The sequence below is a fragment of the Staurois parvus genome, unplaced genomic scaffold (assembly GCF_062004578.1).
Source record: "Staurois parvus isolate SC_StPar_1 unplaced genomic scaffold, SC_StPar_1.0 ptg001022l, whole genome shotgun sequence".
Taxonomy (NCBI): Eukaryota; Metazoa; Chordata; class Amphibia; order Anura; family Ranidae; genus Staurois; species Staurois parvus.
The window spans coordinates 30289-52834 of NW_028318818.1; the positions used below are offsets into that span (position 1 = coordinate 30289).

Genomic DNA, 22546 nt, shown 5'->3' on the forward strand with positions numbered 1-22546 from the left:
TGCTGAAGACAAGCAGACTAAGGACATGGATTACTGGAACCATGTCCTGTGGTCTGATGACACCAAGATCAACTGATTTGGTTCAGATGGTGTCAAGCGTGTGTGGTGGCAACCAGGTGAGGAGTACAAAGACAAGTGTGTCTTGCCTACAGTCAAGCATGGTGGTGGGAGTGTCATGGTCTGGGGCTGCATTAGTGCTGCCGGCACTGGGGAGCTACAGTTCATGGAGGGAACCATGAATGCCAACATGTACTGTGACATACTGAAGTAGAGCATGATCCCATCCCTTCAGAGACTGGGCCGCAGGGCAGTATTCCACCATAACGACCCCAAACACACCTCCAAGACCACCACTGCCTTGCTAAAGAAGCTGAGGGTAAAGGTGATGGACTGGCCAAGCATGACTCCAGACCTAAACCCTATTGAGCATCTGTGGGGCATCCTCAAACGGAAGGTGGAGGAGCTCAAGGTCTCTAACATCCACCAGCTCCGTGATGTCGTCATGGAGGAGTGGAAGAGGACTCCAGTGACAACCTGTGAAGCTCTGGTGAACTCCATGCCCAAGAGGGTTAAGGCAGTGCTGGGAAATAATGGCGGCCACACAAAATATTGACACTTTGGGCCCAATTTGGACCTTGTCACTTAGGGGTGGACTCACGTTTGTTGCCAGCGGTTTAGACATGAATGGCTGTGTGTTGAGTTATTTTGAGGGGACAGCAAATTTACATGTTATACAAGCTGTACACTGACTACGTCACATTGTAGCAAAGTGTAATTTCTTCAGTGTTGTCACATGAAAAGATAGAATAAAATATTTACAAAAATGTGAGGGATGGACCTACTTTTGGGAGATACTGTATGTAAAGTGCTGCGTAAGCACCTGAAATAATATATAAGTACCTGAAATAAATAATAAAATCTGAAAATATAATTATGATTAGTTGCTGTGAACCTTGCAAATGGTATTTTTTTTCTATTGAGATATGTTGTGTTTACATAAGTAATATAAATATAATTCTGAATTTTACTTTTTATGATTTCCAATAAAGCTCAAAAACCTCCATTAAAATAAAGATATACATAAAGCAATATATATTTCAGAAAGATAGCCTTTATTTCAGGGTTGTTGTGCAGTAATTTAATACTCTTCTCCCTCCTCTCCTTCACCCTCTCCTTCGACACTGTCAGTGCCAACCTCTTCATAATCCTTCTCCAGGGCGGCCATGTCTTCCCGAGCCTCAGAGAACTCTCCTTCCTCCATACCCTCACCTACATACCAGTGCACAAAGGCACGCTTGGCATACATCAGATCAAATTTGTGGTCCAGGCGAGCCCAGGCCTCAGCAATGGCTGTGGTATTGCTCAACATGCACACGGCACGCTGCACCTTAGCCAGATCTCCACCAGGAACCACAGTTGGTGGCTGGTAGTTGATTCCCACCTTGAACCCAGTTGGACACCAGTCCACAAACTGGATGGTGCGTTTGGTCTTGATGGTGGCAATAGCAGCATTGACATCTTTGGGCACCACATCACCGCGGTACAGGAGGCAGCAAGCCATGTATTTACCATGTCTGGGGTCACATTTCACCATCTGGTTGGCTGGCTCAAAGCAAGCATTGGTGATCTCAGACACAGTGAGCTGCTCATGGTAAGCTTTCTCTGCAGAGATTACAGGGGCATAAGTGGCCAGGGGGAAGTGAATACGGGGGTAGGGCACCAGATTGGTCTGGAACTCAGTCAAGTCCACATTCAGAGCTCCATCAAACCTAAGAGAGGCAGTAATGGAAGACACAATCTGGCCAATCAGACGGTTCAGGTTAGTGTAGGTTGGGCGCTCGATGTCCAGGTTTCTGCGGCAGATGTCATAAATGGCTTCGTTGTCCACCATGAAAGCACAGTCTGAGTGCTCCAGGGTAGTGTGGGTGGTGAGAATGGAGTTGTAAGGCTCAACCACAGCTGTGGAGATCTGAGGTGCTGGATAGATGGAGAATTCCAGCTTGGACTTCTTGCCATAGTCAACAGACAGACGTTCCATCAAGAGGGAGGTGAAACCAGAGCCAGTGCCACCACCAAAACTGTGGAAGATGAGGAATCCCTGGAGACCAGTGCACTGGTCAGCCTGAAAAATAATACAAAGTTAAATAACTTTTCTCTAAAGTTTATATTTATACTCTGGATTAACATGCTATATTTATCTAGACAATAAGACGTCTTAATAAGAGAAGGTTGCAAGGCCACTTCAACACACAAGTAGAGCCAGGCATTAATTATATTGGTGGGTCTACATTCTTATAGCAAAGTTGTACATATATCAGAAAAGAGGAACGTATCGTGTTACAAGAGAACAAAACAAAAGCATTTACTCAGAATCTAATAATAATGCTCTTAGAATTTTAGAGGAAATTATATCAGGTGAAGAATTATAGTTCAGGATTTTTTAGAGATAAGCCTACACTATGGAATAAATAATTGAACATTGTATTTTTAGGTCCTACTACAGCCTTTCTCAACCTTTTTACTCCAGGGGAACCCTTGAGATGATTTTCAGGTCCAGGGAACACCTGATAAAATTAATTTATCAGAAGTCAGTGGGAAGAATGCCCCTATATTGGTGAATAATGGAAAGAAGGCCCCTTCTTCAGTGGTGACCAAAGTACCACCATTAAGACGGCAAAAAAAGATGATGGTTTCATGCAGGTGGCTCTGCCAAGTGGTGCACTCTGGAGGAACCCTGGTTGAGTATGGCTCTCCTAGAACCTGACACTAGGTAGTTCTCAGTGAAAGGGTTTCGAAAGGGTAGTGACACCTCGCAATTAACCTGTAAAACTTAAACCCTAGCTCCTAAATTAATTCTTAAAGTGTATGTCCTGGTGGCTATTATAGGAAGTAGAGTTGGGCTTGATGTTTGAGTTGAACATAAGTTCGACTGAGGGGCCGACTGACCATTTGGAAACTCGGGCACTGCCCGAGGGCCCGGGGTCAGTTGGGGGCCCCATGAGTTGCCCCTGGTACCTTTTTCATAGGCTTTTTTGAGTTTGGGCAAGGACATAGGGGCCCCATGATCCCCTATTGCCTGGGGGCCCCATGAGTTGTCAGTCCGCCCCTGGTTCGACTTGAACATCGGGGAACATTTGGAGAACACACGAACGGAAAGGGCATTCGGCGGGCTGTTCACCCGCCACGCCTCACAATGCACTGCGCCCTGACAGTGCATTGTGATTGGCCAAAGCAATGCACCTGACCACAGGTCAGATGCAATGCTTTGGCCATTCACAGCACATGATGACATCACAAGGGTGCGGGGTCACCCGGTTGACATCACCGGGTGGCCCCTATCCCTTAGATATTTAAGAACTGTCAGGCCAGTGCAGCTGTCAGACGGTGGGAGCCAGTGTCGAGAGCGGAGCGGCGGGTGGCAGCGGCCATTGTGATTGACATTGGATCTATTTCTTTTCTAAACATTTTTAAAAAAAATTTTTAATTAATTTTTTTCACTACACTTTTTTTTTTTGTGAATGAGTAACGGTACCACATACCCCATACTCATTCACATGGGGGGGCAGGGATCTGAGGATTCCAATAAGCCCCTGCCTGCAGACCCCCACAACTACCAGCTATAGTTGCGGGGAAGAGGCCCTTGTCCCCATTAAAATGGGGACAAGGTGCTTCGGGGGGAAGTCCACCTGCCCCAAAGCACCCCTCCATGTTGAGGGCATGTGGCCTAGTAAGGTTCAGGAGGGGGGTTCACTCGCTTATCTCGCCCCTTTCCTGACCTGCCGGGGTGCATGCTCAGATAGGGTCTGGTGTGGATTTTGGGGGGGAACCCCACGCCATTTTAAAAAAATTTTGCCATGGGGTTCCCCTCAAAACCCATACCAGACCTGAAGGACTTGGTATGGATGGAAGGGAAGGGACCTCATGCCATTTCGTTTTAATTTTTGTTAATTGCCAGCAGTTCTTTTTACATTCAGCTGTCAGCGAGGAACCCCAGTGACAGCTGAAATGTTTTCACTACCAAAATACCGCATGACTGAATAATATAACTCGGTGATTTAGTAGCTGTGCGGTATCTTACTGAATACTCGGATGTGGTAAGATACCGCTTAGTGAATTGCCCCGGTCCGAAATTCGTGGTTGAACTTTCATTAGGTTCGAATGTTTGACCGCGAGCCAAACAGGGGGGTGTTCAGACCATCACTAAGAGGAAATCAGAAATGTTAGAGTTATGACAAGAACAAGGCGAGGGTAAATCTCTCAATGGAGTCGCCTGTTCCGGGGAGAATTCTCCTCACTTGGTAAACATTTCCTCTCACTTTTGATTGCATCTCTGGATAAATCTAATACATTGATAGCAGTTTTAACCCTTACTTGCTCCATTCAAAACTAAAAAAATAAAATTTGGGATATACACAATTTCAAGTGACGCCCTTAATATGAATCGCATTTAACTCATCCAAGCTAAAAGATTATTGAATTTGAATGAATATTGAGGTCCAACTACAACTAGGGCTGTTGGTGACAAACTTTGACTAGTGGGCTCAGGACAATTACAATGTATATCTTATGAATACAATCCACATAGGCAGGGGCGTCCCTGGGGTTGGTGTCACCCGGTGTGATAACACTTGGTGACACCACCTCCGACGATCCCCGCAGGTTGGATCAGATCTCCAGATTGAACATAATGGATCAGACTCCGATCCATTATGCTCCCCAATCCGCAGATCCGATCCATACTGCAGGGATCGTCGGCATGCAACCTATACGGGGTGACACCGTACCTGCTCCACGAAAAGGTAAGTTGTAAAGAAAGCCGATGAGCCCCGCAGGATGGATCAGATCTCCAGATTGAGCATAATGGATTAGACTCCGATCCATTATTGTCCCCAATCCGCAGATCCAATCCATCCTGCGGGGATCGTCGGCTTGCTTTACAACTTACCTTTTTGTGGAGCGGGTCCGGTGTCACCCCATGCGGTAGGTGTCACCAAATGCGGCGCGCACCCCTTGCACCTGCCTCGGGGCACCACTGCACATTGGTCCAGGTCAGAAAACACTCACCAGTTTGCGGATTCTGTCCAGCACCAGGTCAATGATCTCCTTGCCGATGGTGTAGTGACCTCGGGCATAGTTGTTGGCGGCGTCTTCCTTGCCGGTGATGAGTTGCTCCGGGTGGAAAAGCTGCCGGTAGGTTCCTGTCCTCACCTCATCTATAGAAATGTGACAGCAATGGGTCAGAACCTTGCTACAGGTTGACATCTCATACACCATTTATTCACACAACATAACAGATGGCCTACTCACCAATCACAGTGGGCTCCAGGTCCACAAAGACAGCGCGGGGAACGTGTTTTCCAGCCCCGGTTTCACTGAAGAAGGTGTTGAAGGAATCGTCTCCTCCTCCGATGGTCTTGTCACTGGGCATCTGTCCGTCCGGCTGGATGCCATGTTCCAGGCAGTACAGCTCCCAGCAGGCATTGCCAATCTGCACTCCGGCCTGGCCAACGTGGATTGAGATGCATTCCCTCTGTGGGGGGAAATGGGATATGACGTTAGGATTAGGACTGAGCAGAGTGCAGGCACACAAAGGGTCAGGATGTATGGGGGGGGGAGGGCAGGGCAGTAACATAGGGGGATGTATAGATCAGAAAAGAGTCACACATAGGGGGATGTATAGGATAGCAGAGTGCGGTCACACATAGGGGGATGTATAGGCCGGCAGAGTGCGGTCACACATAGGGGGATGTATAGGCCGGCAGAGTGCGGTCACACATAGGGGGATGTATAAGATGGCAGAATGTGGTCGGTCGCTCACCATGATGCTGAATAAAGTTGATCTCTCCGGGATCCGATGGGTTAGGTGTTCGGTGTGGAGCGGTCACTGTCCTCTCTCTCTCCTCTCCTCTATATATATATAGGAGTCAGTGACAACAGCATCCTTAGTAACAGGAGGGAGGTGGGAGGAGCCCGGGGCTGGTGACACCATTGTGTGTTGTGGAGAGAACACAATCCTGCCTGGGAGTGGCTGCACTCAGCACAACACAACTGTTACCAGGTACAAGGAGTGCAGGGTGACCCCGGGGCAGAGACATGGAGGGGGACAGAGAAGGCAGGAAGGAGGGAAGAGGACAGATATGGAGGGAAGAGGACAGATATGGAGGGAAGAGGACAGATATGGAGGGAAGAGGACAGATCTGGAGGGAAGAGGACAGATATGGAGGGAAGAGGACAGATCTGGAGGGAGAGGACAGGTATGGAGGGAAGTGGACAGGTATGGAGGGAAGTGGACAGGTATGGAGGGAAGAAGACAGGTATGGAGGGAGAGGACAGGTATGGGGGGGAGAAGACAGATCTGGGGGGGAGAGGACAGGTATGGAGGGGAGAGGACAGGTGTGGAGGGAGAGGACAGGTGTGGAGGGAAGAGGACAGGTATGGAGGGAGAGGACAGATATGGAGGGGAGAGGACAGGTGTGGAGGGAGAGGACAGGTATGAAGGAGAGAGGACAGGTGTGGAGGGAAGAGGACAGGTATGGAGGGGAGAGGACAGGTATGGAGGGAGAGGACAGGTATGGGGGGGAGAAGACAGATCTGGGGGGGAGAGGACAGGTATGGAGGGGAGAGGACAGGTGTGGAGGGAGAGGACAGGTGTGAAGGGGAGAGGACAGGTATGGAGGGGAGAGGACAGGTATGGAGGGAGAGGACAGGTATGGAGGGGAGAGGACAGGTGTGAAGGGAGAGGACAGGTATGGAGGGAAGAGGACAGGTGTGGAAGGAAGACAGATCTGGAGGGAGATAGGGGATGAAAGTCTGGGAAGGTTCAGGAAAGGAAGGAGATCCAGAGACAGGGAGGGAAGATCACTGGGAACATATTGGGAGGATTGATGACAAACAGGAAAAAAAGAAATAGAATAGTTACAGTTACACTTTCTTTGTAATTATTTATAAAACTATTTGTTTATAAACAGTAAACATATACTGAGTGACTTCGGACGAGTATTCTGGATTTTAAACAGTTTATTAAGGTTGGACACACCTTTTTTTTTTTTTTAATTATTTCAGAATATTTAATTGCATTTAGGAGTGTTTTTGGTGAAGGGACCACAAACCCTTTGATATCTTTTTTTTTTTGGGTTCAGTAAATATTAGGATCAAAATTATGTTTAACAATGACAGGTGTTTTATAACAAGTTTTATTTTTTCATGTTTTATAAGCTCAAAGAAATTTGACCAACACCACAGACAGTAAGAGATCATCATTCAGTTATCGTTTGATTTTTGATTCAGCTTAACAAAAAAGGAAATGCCATGACCACCTTCACATCAGAGTTCTGCTTTTACATTGGAAGCCCACCATCCATCAGAGCCCCCCTTCACATTAATAGTCCCCTTTCACTTCAGAGACCCCTTCACATCAGAGCCCCCTTCACATCAGAGCCCCCTCCTCATCAGAGCCCCCTACACATCAGAGCCCCCTTCACATCAGAGCCCCCTACACATCAGAGCCCCCTACACATCAGTGCCCGCCTTCACATTAATAGCCCCCCTTCACTTTAGAACCCCCTTCACATCAGTGCCCACCTTCATAAAGTCCCCCCCCCCCCTTTACATCAGAGTCTTCTCTTCATGTTCACATCAGAGTCACCCCTTGCAATTCATTCCCCCCCTCCCTCTTTCACATCAGAGCCTCTTTACACATTAATAGTCTCTCTTCATATCAGAGCCCCCTTCACATCAGAGTTCTGCTTTCACATTAGAAACCCACCATCCTATTAGAGTGCCCCTTCACAGCAATAGCCACCCTTCATATTAGAGCCCTCCCTTCACATCAGAGCCCCCCTTCACTTAACATCAGTTTCCTCCCTTCAGGTCAGATTCATCCCAATATATCAGATTCTGCCTTTCACACCAGAACCCCCCCTATTCACATCAGAGCATCCGTTCATATCAGACCTTTCCTAATATCAATACCCTGCACTCATATCAGAGCCCCCCGTAACATCAGAGCTCCCCCTTGCACATCAGAGTCCTCCATCTCTCTGTCCTGCCTTACAATCTTTACCACAGCATTCATGGCACAGGGCAGGAGGCAAAGCAGGAGACAAAAGAAGTTCTCCTTTGAATTTAGGGGTTGCCATGGCTGGATCAGCACCTTGTGTTTCCGTGGTGTGGTCAGGCTGGTAGCACCATAGTGACAAATGCTGCTGTGTGTCCTGGTCACTCTGTGATTGCTTGTTATGGTGTTGGTGGCTGGCCCTGGAAACGTATGATGCAAATACAGGACAAGTTGCTGCAGGCAAGGTAGTGGGCTGTCCTTTGGCAACCCTTGGTCTGTTCCAATAATTAGGGACCACCGGACATATATATAATTGTGGACCCCAGTACTGCTAAGCTGAGTGCTCACCATTGATCCTAGGACAGAGAGGGGGTCTTATCTGAGCCATCACTAGATGCTTCTATGGGGGCCATTAAGGCTGCAAAGGTGACAAAGGCTGAAGCGCTCCTCCTGCTTAGTACAGAACATTTAAAGTATATGTAAACTATTGTTTTGTAGTTTTAGAGAGTAGGAAAGTATTCCAAGCCCTGTAAGTTTTTATGGCTGACTATGTCCCCGCTAGGTAGGTTCACCCTTTCTGTGTATCCTGGGGACCACTGTCATCGAAACAGAAAGTGATGAGAATTCCAATGTTTTAGAGTTTTCACCAGAATAGGGAGTATGGCATCATAATGCATGTGGAATGCCCAGGGGCCCCAGGTGCATTTGGACCCCAACATAGTTTTGAATAACATCTTACTTGCCAGCTGTCCCAGATCTGGAGTCATGCTTTTTACTAAGCTGTGCCACAATGGCCATGTCCCAGATGGGCAGGAACCCGAAAACTGCCCTGTGCCCTCCTGATTGCAGAATTTTGCCCTCCTCATCCCCCCTTTACTATGACCTCCTATGCCCCCTGTACTGTGCCCTTCTTCTTCTCCCCCGTAGTGTGCCCTTTGTGTTGATTAGTCTTTTATTTATGCCATTATTTTCTTATTTTATAAAATTGATTTTATTGAAAGTACTATTAAATATACACTATATTGCCAAAAGAATTGGTCGGCCGGCCTTTACACGCACATGAACTCTAATGGCATCCCAGTCTTAGTCCGTAGGGTTCAATATTGAGTTGGCCCCGCCCTTTGCAGCTATAACAGCTTCAACTCTTCTGGGAAGGCCGTCCACAAGGTTTAGGAGGGTGTCTATGGGAAGGTTTTACCATTCTTCCAGAAGCACATTTGTGAGGTCAGGCACACTGATGTTGGACGACAAGGCCTGGCTCGCAGTCTCCACTCTAATTCATCCCAAAGGTGTTCTATGGGGTTGAGGTCAGGACTCTGTGCAGGCCAATCAAGTTCCTCCACCCCAAACTCACTCATCCATGTCTTTATGGACCTTGCTTTGTGCACTGGTGCGCAGTCATGTTGGAACAGGAAGGGGCCATCCCCAAACTCTTCCCACAAAGTTGGGAGCATTAAATTGTCCAAAATCTCTTGGTATGCTGACGCCTTAAGTTTCCTTCACTGGAACTAGGGGGCCAAGCCCAACCCCTTAAAAACAACCCCACACCATAATCCCCCCTCCACCAAAGTTTACACTTAGCACAATGCAGTCAGGCAAATACTGTTCCCCTGGCAACCACCAAACACAGACATGTCCATTGGATTGAAAGACAGAGAAGCATGATTGGTCACTCCAGAGAACACGTGGTGTAAAGCACGCTCTAGAGTCCAGTGGCAGCATGCTTTACACCACTGCATCCGACGCTTTGAATTACGCTTGGTGATGTAAGGCTTGGATGCAGCTGCTCGGCCATGGAAACCCATTCCATGAAGCTCTCTACACACTGTTGTTGTGCTAATCTGAAGGTCACACCAAGTTTGGAGGTCTTTAGCTATTTACTCTGCAGACAGTTGGCGTCTTCTGTGCGCTTAAGCATGCGCTGACCCCGCTGTGTCATTTTACGTGGCCTACCACTTCAGGGCTGAGTTGCTGTTGTTCCCAGTTAAAAGAACCAAAATAAAAATGGTGCTGCGTTGAGCGTGGAATATTTAGTAGCCAGGAAATGTCATGGATGGACTTATTACACAGGTGACAACCTATCACGGGACCACGCTTGGAGTCACTGAGCTCCTGAGAGCGACCCATTCTTTCACAAATGTTTGTAGAAGCAGTCTGCATGTCTAGGGGCTGATTTTATACACCTGTGACCATGGAGGGGATTGGAACACCTGAATCCAATGATCTGGAGGGCTGGTCGAATACTTTTGGCAATATGGTGTATATTTAATTCTATCAACTATTTATACATTCATTCTAGAAAGTAGGTACATAAATTGGGGCATGCTGGTAGAGACCACAGAGCATTACTTTGCCCAGGGGCCCATGATGTTATTGAGACGGCCCTAACTAGAGGGTGTAGGGAACTCTTCCAGTACTGACAACTCATCTGGTGACAACTAAGAGGCTAATTTCTCTCACTTAGTGGAGATTTTCTGTCTGTTCCTGTTGGGTCTCCAGGACAGGAAGTGGAAAGGAAAGGAAATCCCCCCAGAGGGACACTGACAGTAAAGAAAAATAAATGGAAGATTTTAACCCCTTGCTACTCTATCCAAGAAAAAAAGTGTGTATACATACATTTTAATTAGCATTACAGTAAAAATGCCAGTAGTAATTCTGCCATGGATGACAGTGGGTGCGCAACTGGCTGAATAGCAGTGCGCAGGAGGTAGCAGAGGCATGTGGGAAAAAAGGCTGAGTATTCAATATACAGTATATCCTCAACAAACTCACACCAAAGAAATCAACTGGCCTTGTAGCACCCTGACAATATTGGGTACAGGGGCATCCCTAGCGTTGGTGTCACCCCTTCGACGATCCCCGCAGGATGGATCGGATCTGCGGATTGAGCATAATGGATCGGAGTCTCATCCATTATGCTCCCCAATCCGCAGATCCAATCCATCCTTCAGGAATCTTCAGCTTGCAACCTATAGGAGGTTAACTGATCTCTCCACAAGCTCCACGAAAAGGAAAGTTTTAAAGCAAGCCGACGATCCCCGCAAGATGGATCGGATCTGCAGATTGGGGAGCATAATGGATCGGACTCTGATCCATTATGCTCAATCTGCAGATCCGATCCATCTTGCAGGGATCATCGGCTTGCTTTAAAACTTTCCTTTTCGTGGAGAGGGTCCGGTGTCACCCCTTGTGATAGGTGTCACCCGGTGCGGCGCGCACCCCCCACACCTGCCTAGGGCCGCCACTGATTGGGTAGATGAGGATTAGTTATAAATCCTACTAGGCATTGCTGTTAGCGTACGTGGCACAGCTGGTGAAGTCTTGTAGGCTACAGTGACACAACTGGTGGTTTCAATATTACTTCACTGGGGTACCCATACATATGAGATGATGGCCACCAGATTTGGTTCTTCTTGGCCAAAGTGAATTTTTTGGCGAAAATGATTGATTAGGTGGGTTAGAAACAGGGGCGGACTGACAACTCATGGGGCCCCCAGGCAATAGGGGATCATGGGGCCCCTTTATCCTTGCCCAAACTCAAAAAAGCCTATGAAAAAGGTACCAGGGGCATCTCATTGGGGCCCCCTACTGACCCTGGGCCCTCGGGCAGTGCCCGAGTTTCCAAATGGTCAGTCCGCCCTGGTTAGAAAGTTATTCCAGAATGCTATTATTTTACCCTGAGAAGCAGATCTTGGTTTGCTGCTCTGCTCCTCTCCATTGACAACTTGCCAAGACAGAAAAGGTACTCCAAGGGATATCATATCATGTATACACAAACAAGCACCATAGTGAGTTTATGGGCTTGGGAAGCTTAGTCGCTTGAGTAACCAGCCTGTATATACTCCTTAATTAACAGGACATTTTTCAGTTTGCAGGGTTGTGATTGTTTGACAATTACTTGGTTACGTAACACCGTCCACATATTACTGTACCAGGGGCGGACTGACCATTTGGAAACTGCCCGAGGGCCCGGGGTCAGTAGGGGGCCCCATGAGATGCCCCTGGTACCTTTTGCATAGGCTTTTTTGAGTTTGGGCAAGGACACAGGGGCCCCATGATCCCCTATTGCCCAGGGGTCCCATGAGTTGTCAGTCCGCCTCTGTACTGTACCCAAATGTATTTTGCATCATTGTTTGGAGAAATATTGAGCTTTTCTTTGGAGGTATTTAGCAACCATTAGTTTGTTTTGTTCTTTACCATATAAAGCAAACAAAAAGAAAAACCGTGGAAGGGGACCCATTTTTGGATAGTAGACACCTGAAGGTGATTTAATTTTTGCCACAATGATTTGGAAATGAAGCTTGGTAACAGAGCACCATACAACACATTAAATGCTGTGTATAAATTTTACACAGAGTAGCTATGAACCTTGCAAACTGTATTTTTTCTCTTGAGATATGCTGTGTTTACATGAGTAGTACTGACATTTGTACTCCATTCTTCAGAATTATAATAAGGCACATAAACACTATAACACATAAAAAAAAATATAAAGCAATATGTATTAATAAAAATAGACTTTAATTAATTGTTATTGTTGTGCAGTAATTTAATACTCTTCTCCCTCCTCTCCTTCACCCTCTCCTTCGACACTGTCAGTGCCAACCTCTTCATAATCTTTCTCCAGGGCAGCCATGTCCTCCCGAGCCTCAGAGAACTCTCCTTCCTCCATACCCTCACCTACGTACCAGTGCACAAAGGCACGCTTGGCATACATCAGATCAAACTTGTGGTCCAGGCGAGCCCAGGCTTCAGCAATGGCTGTGGTGTTGCTCAACATGCACACGGCACGCTGCACCTTGGCCAGATCTCCACCAGGAACCACAGTTGGTGGCTGGTAGTTGATTCCCACCTTGAACCCAGTTGGGCACCAGTCCACAAACTGGATGGTGCGCTTGGTCTTGATGGTGGCAATAGCAGCATTGACATCTTTGGGCACCACATCACCGCGGTACAGGAGGCAGCAAGCCATGTATTTACCATGTCTGGGGTCACATTTCACCATCTGGTTGGCTGGCTCAAAGCAAGCATTGGTGATCTCAGACACAGTGAGCTGCTCATGGTAAGCTTTCTCTGCAGAGATTACAGGGGCATAGGTGGCCAGGGGGAAGTGGATACGGGGGTAAGGCACCAGATTGGTCTGGAACTCAGTCAAGTCCACATTCAGTGCTCCATCAAACCTAAGGGAGGCAGTGATGGAAGACACAATCTGGCCAATCAGACGGTTCAGGTTGGTGTAGGTTGGACGCTCAATGTCCAGGTTCCTGCGGCAGACGTCATAAATGGCTTCATTGTCCACCATGAAAGCACAGTCTGAGTGCTCCAGGGTAGTGTGGGTGGTGAGGATGGAGTTGTAAGGCTCAACCACAGCTGTGGAGATCTGAGGTGCTGGATAAATGGAGAATTCCAGCTTGGACTTCTTGCCATAGTCAACAGACAGACGTTCCATCAAGAGGGAGGTGAAACCAGAGCCAGTGCCACCACCAAAACTGTGGAAGATGAGGAATCCCTGGAGACCAGTGCACTGGTCAGCCTGAAAAATAACAAAAAGTTAGATAGCTTTTCTCTAAAGATTATATTTATACTCTTGATTAACATGTTATATTTATCTAGACAATATAAAGTATCTGCAACCATCTTAATAAGAGAAGGTTGCAAGGCCACTTCAACACACAAGTAGAGCCAGGGAATAATTATATTGGTGGGTCTGCATTCATATAGCAAAGTTGTACATATATCAGAAAAGAGGAACGTATTGTGTTACGAGAGAATAGAATACACATTGTAGCAACATACTAAGTAAAAAGTTCCAAATGTAAAAAAAACTAGAGCAAAAAGTATCATGTGATCAATTATGGCTGCTAAATTTTTTGGACTATCCCAACACTATGGATGAAATATTGGAACATTGGTTTTCATTGTCTAGAACCTGGGACTAGGTAGTTCCAAGTGACTGGGTTTGAGGAGTGACCCCCTCATACCCTCCAATTCCTAATATTGACTAACTCTTAGGCCAACCTTTAAATTAACCACTTCCTAACCCAGGGCTTCTCAACTAGTGTACCTCCAGAAGTTGCTGGGGGTTCCTTGAGCAATGAGCAATTTCTGCCTCTCAGATAAGTTCCCACTGACACTATTGACTTTTTTAGCGATCTGTAATGGGGTAATACTTCCCAATGACCACAAATGTAAGGAACATTCTCTGGATCTATGACAATTTACACAGTACTCATACCTCTGGATAGCTGAGGTTGCATTCATGAGATGGATTCATTGCCCCATATTGGCACCCATTTATTTTTTATGGACTTCAGTCCCTCTTGCCTATTACCACTAGTTTAATCCGGCATGTGTGGATGAGTATGATGTTCGTGTGATGTGCTGGCTGTACAGCCCTCCATTTTGACCAGACAACGTTGTCTTTTGTAACTTTTAATATGGTGTGAAGGTAATCTATTGCTCTTTATGTTCTCTGTATTTTTTTGACTGTAATAAAGCCTGATTTTCTTTATAAGCCACCTAGTCTACCCTATAACCTCCTTTCTGGCTCTCTTTGGCCCTAGTTGTCTGAAAAGGAACACGGACGATCTCACTACTGTATAATGAGTTATAGATATAGTCATTTTTAGCAGGGGGTCCCTGAGACCACAAAGCCATTCATAACACTGCCCCAAACTACCTCAGCGACCTGATACCCAAATACCACCCAACCCGTACTCTTCGCTCCTCACAAGACCTCCTACTTTCTAGCTCCCTGGTCTCCTCCTCCCACGCCCGACTGCAGGAATTCTCCAGAACCTCCCCCATCCTCTGGAACTCTCTACCACAATCCATCAGACTGTCACCTACCCTCCTCACCTGCAGGCACACCCTGAAAACCCATCTCTTCAGGGAAGCCTACCCCACCCTCACCTAACAGCTGATCTCCTCCACTCCTCCTACCACTCCATCCCCCACAGCCACTTCCTCCTGTACCACTATCCCCTCCCTCCTAGATTGTAAGCTCGAAAGAGCAGGGCCCTTGAACCCCTCGTGTATTGTATTGTTACTGTATTGTCTCATGTACTGTCCCCCACTATAATGTACAGCGCTGAGCAAGCCTTTTGGCGCTATATAAATACTGTATAATAATAATAATAATTATAAAGAGTTCTTCTGTATTGAAAAGGATGGGAAAGACTGCCATAACCAAACTCCTAAAACTTAACCTAGTCCCCAAATTAAGACATAGGGGTCTATTTATGAAGAATTTGCTACTCAAATGTCTCAAATATTCACTCAGCTGTCACAAATAATCCTGTATTTTGGCTGATACATTTATTTCCTATGATTGTCAGTGCCTATCTAGTGGCTATAATGTGGTATTTTCCTGATTGAAGTATTTTAGTAAAATTCCATATTATGGCCAGTATACGGAGCAGATCATCATAGGGAATTACCGTATTAGGCAAAATACACGACTGTTGGTGAATGCTGAGTGAATGCTTGAGACCTTTGCACAGCAAACGTTTCATAAATAGACCCCTTACAGTGTATATATAATCAAAAGTTTTTTAGTCATTTTGGAATGAGTAGGGATGGATTCAGGGGCGGACTGACAACTCATGGGGCCCCCGGGCAATAGGGGATCATGGGGCCCCTGTGTCCTCACCCACACTCAAACCACACCCAAAAAAGCCTTTGAAAGGTACCAGGGGCATCTCATGGGGCCCCCTATTGACCTAGGGCCATCGGGCAGTGCCCGAGTTTCTGAATGGTCAGTCCTCCCCTGGATAGATTAGAACCCCTTGTCAAGTTTTTGTTGCTGTCTGTATTCCAGCTAGATATGTTCCCCCTCTTTATTTGTCCTGACAGCTGTTGTGTGTTGGGCTAAATACACACTTTAACTCCCAACCTAGCCTTGAAATGCAACCCTCAACACTGACTCAGGGGCGGACTGACCATTTGGAAACTCGGGCACTGCCCGAGGGCCTGGGGTCAGTAGGGGGCCCCATGAGATGCCCCTGGTACCTTTTTCATAGGCTTTTTTGAGTTTGGACAAGGACACAGGGGCCCCATGATCCCCTATTGCCCGGGGGCCCCATGAGTTGTCAGTCCGCCCCTGCACTGACCTGACATTAACTAATAACCACATTTTAAATGATCGAAGATAAAAGATTATTGAATTTGTATGGCCTAATATTCAATATAACAAAATGGTTATCAAGATCCATTTCCATTTACAACTATGCTTGTTGGTGACAAACGTTGACTAGTGGGCTCAGGACAATTACAATGTATATCTTATGAATACAGTCCACATAGGTCCAGATCAGAAAACACTCACCAGTTTGCGGATTCTGTCCAGCACCAGGTCAATGATCTCTTTGCCGATGGTGTAGTGACCTCGGGCATAGTTGTTGGCGGCGTCTTCCTTGCCGGTGATGAGTTGCTCAGGGTGGAAAAGCTGCCGGTAGGTTCCTGTCCTCACCTCATCTATAGAAATGGGACAGCAATGGGTCAGAACCTTGCTACAGGTGACAACACTTGGTTGACATCTCATACACCTTTTATTCACACAACATAACAGATGGCCTACTCACCAATCACAGTGGGCTCCAGGTCCACAAAGACAGCGCGGGGAACGTGTTTTCCAGCCCCGGTCTCACTGAAGAAGGTGTTGAAGGAATCGTCTCCTCCTCCGATGGTCTTGTCACTGGGCATCTGTCCGTCCGGCTGGATGCCATGTTCCAGGCAGTACAGCTCCCAGCAGGCATTGCCAATCTGCACTCCAGCCTGGCCAACATGGATTGAGATGCATTCCCTCTGTGGGGGGAAATGGGATATGACGTTAGGATTAGGACTGAGCAGAGTGCAGTCACACGAAGGGTCAGGAGGTATAGCGTGGTAGAGGACAATCATACATATGGATGTATAGGTCAGCACATGGATGTATAGATCAGCACATGGATGTATAGATCAGCACATGGATGTATAGATCAGCATATGGATGTATAGATCAGCACATGGATGTATAGATCAGCATATGGATGTATAGATCAGCACATGGATGTATAGATCAGCACATGGATGTATAGATCAGCACATGGATGTATAGATCAGCAGAGTAGAGTTACAAAGGGATGTATAGACCAGCAGTGTGCAGTCTTGTAGGGATGCATAGAGTGGTAGAGTGTAATCACGCACAGGGATGTGAAGACCATCAGAGTTCAGCCGTGCCGGGACAAGGCCATACAGTGGCCCTGGAGTGCAGTCACATACAGGAATGTACAGAGCTGCAGACGGCAGTCACACATAGAGAGATTTGAAGAGTGCGGTCACACATAGGGGGATGTATAGAATGGCAAAGTGAAGTCACACATAGGAGGATGTAAAGGTTGGCAGAGTGTGAACATACGTAGGAGGATGCATGGGACGGCAGAGTGCGGTCACACATAGGAGGATATATGGGATGGCAGAGTGCGGTCACACATAGGAGGATGCATGGGATGGCAGAGTGCGGTCACACATAGGAGGATGCATGGGATGGCAGAGTGCAGTCACACATAGAGGAATGTATAGAATGGCAGCGTGTGGTCACACATAGGGGGTGTATAGGATGGCAGAGTATGGTCACACATAGGGGAATGTATAGGATGGCAGAGTGCGGTCACACATAGGGGGATGTATAAGATGGCAGAGTGCGATCACACATAGGGGGATGTATAAGATGGCAGAGTGCGATCACACATAGGGGGATGTATAAGATGGCAGAGTACGGTCACACATAGGGGATGTATAGGAAGGCAGAGTGCGGTCACATATAGGGGGATGTATAGGATGGCAGAGTGCGGTCACACATAGGGGGATGTATAGGATAGCAGAGTGCGGTCACACATAGAGGGATGTATAGGATGGCAGAGTGCGGTCACACATAGGGGGATGTATAGGATGGCAGAGTGCGGTCACACATAGGGGGATGTATAGGATGGCAGAGTGCGGTCACACATAGAGGGATGTATAGGATGGCAGAATGTGGTCACACATAGGGGGATGTATAGGATGGCAGAGTGCGGTCGGTCGCTCACCATGATGCTGAATAAAGTTGATCTCTCCGGGATCCGATGGGTTAGGTGTTCGGTGTGGAGCGGTCACTGTCCCCTCTCTCTCCTCTCCTCTATATATATATAGGAGTCAGTGACAGCAGCGTCCTTAGTAACAGGAGGAGCCCGGGGCCGGTGACACCATTGTGTGTTGTGGAGAGAACACAATCCTGCATTGGGAGTGGCTGCACTCAGCACAACACAACTGTTACCAGGTACAAGGAGTGCGGGGTGACCCCGGGCCAAATACATGGAGGGAGGCAGAGAGGGGATAAAGGAGGGAAGAAGACAGATATGGAGGCAAGATCACTGGGAACATGAAGGAAGATTTTATATATATATGTGATGACAAACAGGAAAAAAGAAACAAAACAGTTACTGATACAGTTTAACGGTTACACTTTATTTATAGGTATTTACTATGGCCTCACATTTCGTGTTATTTTTTTTTTATTATTTCAAAAATTTAATTACAGACTTCTTTGCTATGTTTTTTTTGTGTGTTTAAACAAAGATTGAAATTCTGTTTAAAATGACATTTTTTGCATAATTAAAGTTTATTGAGATAATAAAAGGTACCAGCATACAGATATTTAGATCGCCACCCAAACATGGCAAGCATTGGAGGCTCAAAAATGACCGTTGTTTTACAACCACTTTTACTTGGATTATTTTTTTCATATTCTACAAAATAAAAATGATTACCATGTACAGCGATAGATCGTTTTTCAGGTTCTACCAAGAAATGGCCACACAAAATGTGAAGTGCCTTAACCCATTTACAGGAACAGTGTATGGTTGGATGGTTATTATGTGGGACCTTTACCATGTGCTTACCATAATGTGATGGTAGCTCACTTTCCTACACCATTGCCTTTTCCACTTTTTGAGGACCACTGAGTATATACACATTTATATGCTCAAGAACAGTGACTATGCAATGGAAGCCTAGGAACAGTGACCATGCAAAGGAAGCCTTGGATCACTGACCATGCAATGGAAGCCTAGGATCACTGACCATGCAATGGGAGCCTAGGTACACTGACCATGCAATGGAAGCCTAGGAACAGTGACCATGCAATGGAAGCCTAGGATCACTGACCATGCAATGGAAGCCTAGGAACACTGACCATGCAATGGAAGCCTAAGAACACTGACCATGCAATGGAAGCCTAGGAACAGTGACCATGCAATGGAAGCCTAGGAACACTGACCATGCAATGGAAGCCTAGGAACACTGACCATGCAATGGAAGCCTAAGAATACTGACCATGCAATGGAAGCCTAGGAACACTGACCAAGCAATGGAAGGCTAGGAACACTGACCATGCAATGTAAGCCTAGGAACAGTGACCATGCAATGGAAGCCTAGGAACACTGACCATGCAATGGAAGCCTAGGAACACTGACCATGCAATGGAAGCCTAAGAACACTGACCATGCAATGGAAGACTAGGAACACTGACCATGCAATGGAAGCCTAAGAACACTGACCATGCAATGGAAGCCTAGGAACACTGACCATGCAATGGAAGCCTAGGAACACTGACCATGCAATGGAAGGCTAGGAACACTGACCATGCAATGGAAGGCTAGGAACAGTGGCCATGCAATGGAAGCCTAGGAACAGTGACCATGCAATGGAAGTCTAGGAACAGTGACTATGCAATGGAAGTCTGTGAACAGTCACCATGCACTGGAAGTCTAAGAGCACTGACCATGCAATGGAAGTCTATGAACAGTTGCCATGCAATGGAAGCCTTAGAACACTGGCCATGCAATATAAGCCTAGGAACACTGACTATGCAATGGAAGCCTAAGAACAGTCGCCATGCAATGAAAGCCTACGAAAAGTCACCATGCAATGGAATCCTACGAACTATCACCATGCATTGGAAGTTTAAGAACACTGACCATGCAATGCAAGCCTAAGAGCAGTGACCATTTAATGGAAGTCTAATAACAGTGACCATGTATTGGAAGTCTAAGAACACTGACCATGCAATGAAAGCCTAAGAAGAGTGACCATGTGTTGGAAGCCTAGAGATCGGGGAAGACATCTGTCCTATGCAGCATGCGCAGGGCAGTTAAAGAGAGGAGGTCCTATCTGAACCACCACTAGATGTCTGCATGGGTGGCATTATGGCTGCTAATGGAATACTGGCTAAAGAGCTCACATGTAGAGCCCAAACTCTTTTCTTTGAGCTGAAAGTCCAATAACCTTTAATATTAGTGCTCATTCAGTAAGACAGAATAATACAACCTACTTATTTCAGGATTTCAAAGGCACTTTTTTCTTTGGGGCTCAATCATTGCCTAAACCTGAGAGGGCTCAAAATGGTAGAATTGCCACAATAATTATTTGAAAGTTTAAAAAAAGTGGTAATGTGCTGAGGAGCAAATTAGGACCCTCACTCAGGAGTTGCTATTTTGCTTCTGGGCACCTTGTCAGGTTTTTGAATTTTGTATACTTTCCTCATTGGTCTGGCACTCTTTTTGGACTTTGTATACATAGCAATAAAAACCTGAAAGGGCTTCTAATCCTTCCTTGCTCTATCCAGAACTAAAAAAAAAAGTTTTGGCTCCACATACACTTTAAATATACTAAGCAGGAGAAACTCTTCAGTCCCTGTCACCTTAGCAGCCATGATGCCCCACATGTAGACATCCAGTGGAGGACCTCCTCTCTTCTGATCCTGTGCAGGCTGCAGGGGCGGACTGACCATTTGGAAACTCGGGCAATGCCCGAGGGCCCGGGGTCAGCAGGGGGCCCCATGAGATGCCCCTGGTACCTTTTTCATAGGCTTTTTTGAGTTTGGGCAAAGACACAGGGGCCCCATGATCCCCTATTGCCCGGGGGCCCCATGAGTTGTCAGTCCGCCCCTGGCAGGCTGCATAGGTAAAATGGCTCCCCCAATCTCTAGGCTTCCATTGCAACTTGCCAAATGCCTGGGGTGCTACTGCTATTTGGGTCCTGGGCACTTTGTCACTTTTTTATATCTTTCACACAATAAATTGTATGGATTCTGCCATTTTGAGTCCTCCCAAGTTTATGCAATATTTGAGCCTTGAAGAAGACCTTTGAAAACGTTTCAAAATGTGTTGGCTGTTTTATATTTTCTTGCTGAAAGTACAACAATATTAAAAGCTTTTGGACTCTCAGCTCATTGGTCTGGTGCTCTTTGTGGACTTTGCATTGAAGAAGAAAAATTGGCTGAAATTTTCCAACCCTGCCGGACAGTAGCCTGCTGTAATACTCTACATCCCATATGGTGTGATTGTACTAGAATCACGTATGCTGTGTGACAACCTCTCTCTATGGCAAATACAAACATTCTGCAACTACAGACCGGTTTGCTGGGTTTATAGCATTGCGTTATACTGCATGGCCCAGTGGTAGGGACGTTGGATTCCACTGTCCATGGTTTGAAAGCTTCTCTGGTAACAAAAGTATTTGCATATTGTGTTTGAGAGTAGCCATTGTTAGACTGTAAAGTGGTAAGAGAAACTCAAATAAAGACACCAGGACCATGAGCCAAGAGTATAAAGGTCCGTCCAGCACACATACTGTATATGTGTATTGAGCTGCAGTTATCAGTGAATGGCAACGCACCACAAAATACATGTGCAGTGCGTTAGCTGGCCATACACAGTTAGATTTCCAGTCGAAAATTCATTCGAAATTCAAAAAAAAAAAAAAGTTTTGTCAGAACCTCCAATTATTTAATCATTGGGTCAACTCATTTCCTTCAAAGGTTCTTAAAAATGTAGTCTAGACCTACTATTTGAATGGATTTTCAGATGTAAAAAAACTGTTTTCTTAAACTACTTACGAGACCAACGATATAACAATGCAAAGCAAAGTTTATTCAAATGTATAAGTATATTTCTTTGTATGAAATACAGTATATACACTGCTCAAAAAAATGAAAGGAACACTTTGAAAACACATCAGATCTCAATGGGGTAAAAAATCTCCTGCTGGATCTCTATACTGATATGGACGGGGTAATGTGTTAGGAATGTAAGGATACCCCATCGTTTGAATTCAGTCCTCTGTAGGTCGATCATTTTCATTTCCATCAAAGACACCCCGAAGATAAAAGTGAAAAAATTATGCAGCAGGCTGGTCCATTTTTCTGAAATTTCATTGCAGCAACTCAGAATGGTCCTCAGTAGTTTGTATGACCCCCATGTGCTTGTATGCATGCCTGACAACGTTGGGGGAGGCTCCTAATGAGAATGGATGGTGTCCTGGGGGATTTCCTCCCAGATCTGGACCAGGGCATCACTGAGCTCCTGGACAGTCTGAGGTGCAACCTGGCGGTGTCGGATGGACCAAAACATGATATCCCAGAGGTATTCTATTGGATTTAGGTCAGACGAGCGTGGGGGCCATGCAATGGTA

The 22546-nt window shown here is 46.3% G+C and overlaps 2 protein-coding genes across 2 annotated transcripts; both read right to left on the minus strand.

The window, feature by feature from the left end:
- Positions 1-1091: 1091 nt before the first annotated feature.
- Positions 1092-5981, minus strand: LOC149441139 (tubulin alpha-1A chain-like). Its single transcript, XM_089657687.1, has 4 exons — positions 5819-5981; positions 5308-5530; positions 5065-5213; positions 1092-2122 (listed from the first exon to the last, which is right to left on the minus strand). The coding sequence occupies exons 1-4, from the start codon at positions 5819-5821 to the stop codon at positions 1139-1141; spliced, it is 1359 nt and encodes a 452-aa protein (XP_089513813.1). The 5' UTR covers positions 5822-5981; the 3' UTR covers positions 1092-1138.
- Positions 5982-12558: 6577 nt separating this feature from the next.
- LOC149441140 (tubulin alpha-1A chain-like) lies at positions 12559-18254 on the minus strand. The gene is made up of 4 exons (XM_089657688.1): positions 18124-18254; positions 16639-16861; positions 16383-16531; positions 12559-13589 (listed from the first exon to the last, which is right to left on the minus strand). Exons 1-4 carry the CDS (start codon positions 18124-18126, stop codon positions 12606-12608), a joined length of 1359 nt encoding a protein of 452 aa, XP_089513814.1. The 5' UTR covers positions 18127-18254; the 3' UTR covers positions 12559-12605.
- Between the last annotated feature and the right edge of the window lie 4292 nt (positions 18255-22546).

What these genes read in the sequence shown, in the direction of transcription:
- LOC149441139 (XM_089657687.1), bottom strand. An exon ending in CCTGGAGCCCACTGTGATTG is followed by an intron (nt 5,214 to 5,307) that starts GTGAGTAGGCCA and finishes ACATTTCTATAG; the next exon opens with ATGAGGTGAGGACAGGAACC. An exon ending in TGGACAGAATCCGCAAACTG is followed by an intron (nt 2,123 to 5,064) that starts GTGAGTGTTTTC and finishes ATTATTTTTCAG; the next exon opens with GCTGACCAGTGCACTGGTCT.
- LOC149441140 (XM_089657688.1), bottom strand. An exon ending in CCTGGAGCCCACTGTGATTG is followed by an intron (nt 16,532 to 16,638) that starts GTGAGTAGGCCA and finishes CCATTTCTATAG; the next exon opens with ATGAGGTGAGGACAGGAACC. An exon ending in TGGACAGAATCCGCAAACTG is followed by an intron (nt 13,590 to 16,382) that starts GTGAGTGTTTTC and finishes GTTATTTTTCAG; the next exon opens with GCTGACCAGTGCACTGGTCT.